The sequence below is a fragment of the Aplysia californica genome, unplaced genomic scaffold (assembly GCF_000002075.1).
Source record: "Aplysia californica isolate F4 #8 unplaced genomic scaffold, AplCal3.0 scaffold00256, whole genome shotgun sequence".
Classification (NCBI taxonomy): Eukaryota; Metazoa; Mollusca; class Gastropoda; order Aplysiida; family Aplysiidae; genus Aplysia; species Aplysia californica.
Genome location: NW_004797526.1, coordinates 534987 through 543174, shown reverse-complemented (window position 1 = coordinate 543174; position 8188 = coordinate 534987). Strand labels below are relative to the sequence as shown.

At 41.6% G+C, this 8188-nt stretch overlaps 1 protein-coding gene across 1 annotated transcript; it reads left to right on the top strand.

Moving 5' to 3' along the window:
* Nucleotides 1-1686: 1686 nt before the first annotated feature.
* LOC101847965 (tumor necrosis factor alpha-induced protein 8) lies at nucleotides 1687-7285 on the top strand (the record flags this gene model as incomplete). Its single annotated transcript, XM_013083828.2, is given in 4 exon segments — nucleotides 1687-1786; nucleotides 2990-3207; nucleotides 4289-4399; nucleotides 6953-7285. Coding segments are annotated over 4 exon segments (570 nt in total). The 3' UTR covers nucleotides 7193-7285.
* Nucleotides 7286-8188: the final 903 nt, after the last annotated feature.

Sequence of the window (8188 nt, the reverse complement as noted above, 5' to 3'; positions counted from 1 at the left end):
TTGCTGAGAAACAATCGTTGATTTCCTCATTATTCTCGCGCCCCCCCCCCCCCTCAACACGCACACACACACACACACACACACACACACACACACACACACACACACACACATACACACACATACACACACACACACACACACACACACACACACACATTCATATAATAGGAAGAGAGGAAGGGGGGAAAAACCTCAAACAAATTCAACAAACATCCGTTCTTGTGACACAAAGAAAAATCCGGATCCCAATCAGCAATATAATGTAACCAGCTTATTGATTGGCTGGGAATATTTGCCTCGGAGAGACTGGCTATCTGAGGCTCTCTTTGGACTCAAACAGTACCTGTTGTCATAAAACAGAAACTCGCTGGGCGGTGCAGGGCGGCTGTCCGTTGCCCGGCAATGTCCGAGTCCGGAGTCCCCAGCGTGTTGATTAAACACGGTGCTCGCTCGTGGTGCCTTCTATTGCAATTGTTTATCGACAGCCCGTCTACGTTTGACCATTCTCTCTCCCCCCTCCCTCTCCCTCCACATTCACACGCACATGCGCGCGCGCGCACACACACACACACACGCACGTGCGCGCTCACACCCACACACACGCACGCACACATACGCGTACGCACACACGCACGCGTACGCACTCACTCACACACACACGCACACACACACACACACACACACACACACACACACACACACACACACACACACACACACACACACAAACACAAACACAGGCACACACACACACACGGCGTATCAGAAAATGCAATTTGAAGCTAAGTTAATTACATCAAGACATGTATGTTGGTGGGTGGCGGGATCTTTCTTGTGTGTGGCTTGCTCCTTTTACAGTCGAATCTGCTTTAATAACGATCACCAGTCCAAGACAATCACCTGTACAAACAACGGCACGTTATGGCAGCTAGCCAAATTTTAAATATTTGATAATAATTTTCCTGGGGTGTAGATTGCCGGCCGAGTTACTGTAAGTCTTGCTGAGGGCCTCTCTTTGTGAGAAAGTTTTTATTGATGGCTCGCACACACGCACGTAGGTCGCTTGGTTTTACATGGTTTGCCATGGTTGTGTATTGGTTACTGTTGTGCAAACTGGTACCCTGTGTTAGCTTTTGTAATTTTAATATCTCCGCCTCTTGCACCCCCCCCCTTCCCTCACACACATACACATTTGGCATCGGTGATCTAGAAGTTACGCTGTTGGGCTGGCAACTGAAAGGTCGGGGGTTTGAACCACTTCAGGTGCCCGATGTTGTGCCAGTGGGAAGGCACTGTATGGGAATGTTCCTCACTACTCCCAGCTTGGAAGGGGTACTGGCCATGGGCTTCTCAGAGAAGTCCTAGGTACCGGCCTAAAGACAGCCAAAGATCTTGGTTTGGGATCTGGGACTCGCAACCCCCCCCCCCCTTATTAAAAAAATCCCCCTTTTTCGTCATATAACATAGGCCTACATGTACATACATGATTATTTTGTGTTTCCCACTCGTCATGGAGAAAAGCAACATACCATAATGTTGCAGAAAGTTGATTGGCCAAAACGTATTTATTTTTCAAAATTATGTCGTTTTTTAATTTGCAGCTGTGAGGATGTAGATTAGATTATTTTATCCAGAATTGTTGTCTTATTTTCTTATTTTTGTTCCTTTTTGTTGCTTTTTCAGGGAAGAGTCGTGAGCAGCTTTGATGTCTTATTGTGTTGATCACCTTGCACCATAAAGGATAAAGGAGTTTAATTTTTCAACAACCAGCCAGTATCCAATAGTAAGCTAATGTTTTTTTTCTGTTCAGAGTTCAGATGGTTATGATGTAATGCTACAGATATGTCATTTCTATTTTTGTGTTTAAATTCATCACTCATGGTGTTACCTATTGAGGAAGGTTCTTCTGAGTTAAGTTTGGCGTATTGAAAGAAGAATGTGTTTGCTTTGATGTTGTAATGCTGCTATCCTCCTCCATGTAAGCCTGTAAAACATTTAATCAGCGCGCAAAGATTTTGGGAAGTGCTTAAATTTGGGTAACATATAGACCAAATAAGTTACCAAAAAAAACAACCTCAAAGAAAAACAAACAACAAACCAAAAAAAAACCCTATTTGGACTACCCTTTTATCACGACGGTAATTGATCTATAGAACGGAAGAGTTTCACTTTCCCAGTTTGGCATGAGAAAGTGGCAACATCTACTTTGAGATACAAGTAACAAACGTGCCTTCAAAAGGGACATGATGACCCCAACAAAGATCAATTTCAGAATATAGGAACAAATGACTGAAGATAACAGCTTAATCTTAATTAATGGAAGAAGGAAGGGACACCAGTTTCCAGGTGAGAGAAAGATGTAGCAGCAGAGACATGTGCAATATGTAAATGAAAAAGATGATGATGCAACTAAAAAAAAAGAAAGAAAAGAACTTTGATCATTTCTTTGCCTTCAGTGCTACCAGCATTTTCTAGCATTCATTCCTGGATCGATAACAACAACTGGCGTTCCTTAAGCCTGAGTTACCACAGGTGACACAGTCACCAGACATGAATGCAGTCAGACACTCCACAAATACTATTATCTGCAGTGAGGAAACAGTGTTTAGTGGTATATTGTATACCCCAATTTCTCACTTGCTCTTTAACGCAAGTCTCATTTTCTTTAATTACATGGGCGGGTGTGGTGAAGACTGACTGTGAGTAAAATTTAAACTTGGAGAAACTATAGTTAGTTTAATGCATTAATAGGATCACCTTCCAAATGTTGTGTGGCTTCCTGACAGGCAAGGGACATTATAGTCCAGAAGAAACTGGTGCATGAGTAGAAAAAATAAATTACATTTCAGGTTAAAAAACCTTAAGTTGACAGCATGCAAGATCTAGATGGGGAGGGCTGATTGTGTTATCACATCAAATAATTGCTGCCAGCTTGTGTGGAAGACTTAAATGTATGAGTTCATCTTTCACGTGTTCTCCTTTCCAGTGGCTGAACCAGGGGCTGGATTTGACTCGCGTGGTCTGGGGCTGCGAGCACAGAAGAAACTTCTGGGTAAAATGTCCAGTAAGAAGATTGCTATGACGTTCATTGATGAGACCACGGGACGGCTACTGGACAATGCCCACAAAGTGCTGAGGCAGTACAAGGGAAACAAAAAAGAGGCGGATAAATTGTTGAAGTACATCATCAAGTCTGTAGTGAAGGTGAGTAGTACATTCCTGTTCAAGTAAGGAAGAAATATTCCATAGTCATTTAATCATTTTTTTGTTGAGTTAAATACCATATATTTTGTTATAAATAAGTATGTTTTGAGGATGAACATTTGGGGCTGTGTAGGGAAGAAGAAAAGAAAAAAGTAGAGATGGTGCACAGAAGTACCATATCTCTTTGGCTCTCTGAGCACACAGGTATTTGTATATATGTGAGGCAACATGGTGAAATCAGGAGCTCGTAAAAAATAACGAAATCGGAGAAACAAGCATTTCCTCTAGTTTGGAAACTTTTATTGAATTTTTATTTTTTTGGCTTAACCTCTTTTTATGTTCGTATAAAAACACATTTCCATGTGAATTTTACTGAAAAACATTGATTGAAAGGCACAAAATGTCATTTTTCAGTTTTCAAAAACTCTTTTTTAGCTATTGGAGTTACCAAACTTTGGCGGCCATTTCCTTGCTAATTTCACCACTTAATTCATGCGACCCACTTCCTTCAATCGCAAATACCTTGAGTTTTATTCAAGATAAATGGATATTTTATTTCATTGGAAACAGGCAAATAAATCTGCTTTTAAATGATACCAATAACTCCACATGCCCCCAAATTGACAAGTGCTTGATTCCTCCATGTCGTGAGACATATGTTTTTGTAGGATCAAAGAGGCTATAATGCCTGCTGTTTTGCACAAGTCACTTTTTTGTGAGAAGCCTGGAACTGAAATAGCCCAAAGGCTTACATGTACGTGCTCATATATATTCACACTCACACACATACACACCCTCACACACATAAACACACCCCCCCAAAAAAAAACATTACACTTGCACAGCCTTAAGTCAGCTACACCTTTGTTTTTATTTGTACACAGGGCGAGCAAATCACTGTTTTCATTTTTTAAGGCAGATAGTGTCTGTCTTATTTAACATGGTCATTGACATCCTGGTTGTATATTGTTGGCTCCTAATGGAATTTAGGTGAAAGGTTACCTTTTAACAAACTAAAATTTGCTCTTCACTATTCTTATCTAAAACAATGGTCACAAGATATAGGGTTGTTGCTTTACAGGTGGGCATCCTTTACAAAAATGACCAGTTCAACAGAGACGAGCTTTCAACTGTGGACCAATTCAAACAAAAATTCCATTCCCTGGCTATGACTGTGGTGTCCTTCCATCAGGTGAGTTTCACTGAAGTTTACTTATTTTCTACTCTGAAAGTAAAATCGACTGTTGTCAGCTCTCAATGCCAGCATTACCTGAGCTCCTTAATACTTTGTCGAATCTGCTTTATCACTTATTGTTTCATGCATACTTTAAAGGGGAAGAAAACCTGGCTTTCACAAATGTGTTGATAAAGGGGTTTGATGTGAATGTTGTACAGTCTGAGTCGTAGCACCTACTGCAGCCGTCATCTTTCCATAGTTGTCTCCTGTGCTAATGGCCACTGATAAAAACACCCTTTTTTAACCTGTCCCAAGTGGTCCCAGCCCAATGTGGCCATGGTCAGTCATTTTTTTGACAAATCGCCTGAAGTCTTGCTCATTGGGGTCTTTTGCTACAAAAGCTACAAAAATGTCCCTTCAACCTGTCCTGAGACTGAGTCTGTATGTTCAGTCAGTGCAAAGAAGCAGCTGAGCTCATCACCTGGCAAGGCACTACCTGCTAAACAAAAGAAGGCAAGACTTATCTGATGATGTGCGAGTGTCCTGTTAACTGCTGCTGTCTACATCTTGCACGACAGCCGATAATGACACAACACTGCTGAGCTCAGTAAACGCCATGTATTCCTACGACAGGCAGTGGTCTTACACAGTTGCCATTGACACCAGGGTTAGGGGTTTTGCTTGTTTGTTTTCCTTCTCTTGTGTCCTTTTGTTTTGTGAATGACCACTGTACATGGGGTGTTTGAGTCTGTTGGCAACATTTCTTTTTTGAAAAGCTCTTATGATAGATAACAGTCTTGATGGAAATGAAATGGATAGGTAAATTAAAACGTGCAATATTGGGAACTCAGAAGGGAATGTTTTGCTTTAGCCTGTGTGTTACTGTTGGTGGTTTACATGTACCAGGAGAGAAATCATTTTCATACATGATGTTTTAAGTGACCGTAAGTCAGACCCTGTCCTTACTGGTCTCTTTCTCTTGCCCTTTTTAACTTACAGTGGAGTATAGGCCATCAACAACATTTCTTCTGCGAAGCCTGTCTTGTGCATCCTTTTCTAGCTGTTTCCATGATGTCCCCGCCTTTTCCATTTCCGCTTGTACCGCTCGCCTCCATGTAATTTTTTGCCTTCCTTTCTTACGTTTTCCTAGTGGATTCCATATCAAAGCCCGTCTGATGATGCTTGTCAGGGGTCTCCTCAGGGTGTGCCCAATCCATTTCCATTTCTTCACCTGAATGTCTTCCTTTACTGGCCTTTGGCTTGTTCTTTCCTACAGTTGAGCATTTGTAACTCGATCGGACCACTTGATCCCCACTATCCTTCTTTGACATCCATTTATGAAGCTCTGCAGTTTCCTTGCTGCTGATGCTGTGAGCCTCCATGTCTCTGAACCATCCCATACTGGTCGTCTGTCTATTATAGTTACTTTTCTCAGTGATCTTGAGTGACCACTGTGGACAGGTTTGACTGTATGTGATTGTGAATTAATGATTGTTCACTTACTTTACTTTACTTTTATCTGCCGCTTATACCCTGTTGGGTGTTGTGGGAAGAAAGAGATCTCTCTGCCACCAGCCGGAGAGCTTGGGTCAAGGGGATTTCTTGAGTTGTTTGTGTTTCCCTGACTCCATCTATCCAGGTCTTTCTCGGTCGCCCTCTAGCCTTGTTGCCACTGCATTTTTTTATGTAGGCACGTTGTGCTGGATGGTGTGTTGGTAATCGCATGAGATGTCAGAACTGTTTGATTCTTTGGTGTTGGATGTGATGCATGACATCGTTTGTGCCCACCATTTCTCTGACTACTGAGTTTCTAATTTTGTCTCGCCTGGTCTTTTTCACTGCTTTTCTAAGACATTGCATTTCACATGTTGTAATATTCTTTGCTCTAATGTCTTGTTCGTGGTCCATGTTTGGCATTGATAGGTGAGTGTTGGGATGAATATGGTGTTGATGATTTTGAGTTTTGTTGTCATGGGGATGTTAGGATGTTTCAGTCGTGAAGCAAGCTGGTAACTAACATTATTGGCCTTTTTTTGTACTGGTGTTTCAATTTCTCTGTTCAGTCGCCCATCCTCTGTGAATATACATGTACTCCCGAGGTACTTAAATTCTTGGACCTGTCTGAGACTGTTGTTGTTGATGTGTATCCTGCCTGAGTGGTCCTGGATTTCTGCTTACTTTCATTGTCTGTTTTGTTGATGTTGATCGTCATGAGGTAGTTGTTACATTCTTCATTTAATCTGGTGGTGTAGTGTTGGAGACTTTGTTCATCTTTGTGTGCCAGGCTTTGGTCGTCAGTGAAGAGTAATTCATTTAGGGTGTCTGGTTCTGTGTTGGCCTCTTTTGTAATTCTATCTATGTATATGATAAATAGTAGTGGTGATAGGACACACAATGATAATTCACAATGGTTCTTAATTATGAATTCTTTTGGGATTATAGAAAACAAGATTTGCCTGAAGCTGTTTGTGATAATATTTAGGAAGAAAATAGTTGGGGGGATAAGTTTAATCAAGTTGTGATGGTGTCTGAGTTTACTTCATGTTGACGCCTGGTATTTCCCCGCAGGTCGACTTCACCTATGACAAGGCGTTCCTGAGGAAGAATGTGGAGGAGTGCCGGCAGCTGCTGCAGAGCATCATAGAGCGCCACCTAACGGACAAATCTAAGTCGCGGGTGGACCTAGTCTTCCACACTTTCTATGAGCCGGAACTGTTGGATGCTGTGTTCACATCAGAGGAGTATAAGCCCCTAATGGACTCCATTGTGGAAGACTTGACCAAACTCATGGATGAAGGCAACTTGTGATGCTCGTCTTTCTAATGGTTGTTGTCTCTCCGTGGAGCCGAGATTTTCAAGCATGGATATTTCATTCCGTCGTCTTTTTGAAAAGGGAAAAAAGGATATCATGCTCTGTGGTCGGCCTGTGTCTGTTATGCACAGGATCTCCCCCCTCTTGCATGTGATTTCCTCTCTAGCAAGGGATGGGAGAGCTCTATTATGCAGTCAGCCAAACTGTGCCAGGGTAATAGACAGGTCTACCCAATCTATTTCGTAAGTGATGCTGCCTTCAAGTGAGACCATCTGTTGTTTTACATCACTGATGTTGGATTTGCTCTGTTCTGAAAGGACTGTTTATTTGTTCACCATTCAACAGCAGAGCGTTCATGTAGTTGTTTCTGTGATTTCATACTGGTTATCTCATGTTCTCACTCTACATGTATCTACGTTTCTCTGCCTCCCTCATCTCCTCTCCCCCCCCCACACACACACACCACACATATATGTGTGCACTCACGCATTCACTAATACAGGCACATGTACACATACATACACCCCCCCCCCACACACACACACATAATGGACAGACTTGTTGTACTTCCACACACACACACACACTCTCTGTCAATGTCTCTTAATCTGTTTGACTCTTGATGTAAAAAGAAGTAATGTGTACCTATTAATTTTTACAGATCTATGAGAAAGTTTGTTCTTGTTCATGTATGCTGGTTCAAGGAGAGAACGACTTCTGTGATAAGTCTTTTTGCATTTTCTCCTCCTCTTCTACGATGGTGTGTTGAGCTTTAAGTGTGATATATGTCAAGCTAAATGATCTAGCTAACTGATACATTTTTTTTGCTCATGACCTGACTTAAACTTTAAAAAAAACAAAAACCCATTGCAATTCCAAGGTGGATAAAGAATATATGTAAATAAGCTCAAGAAGTATCCAGTCTTTATGTTCATAGCAGCATTCACCTTGAACTAAAAGAAGTGCGTTTGAATATTTAAGCTTATTGTCTC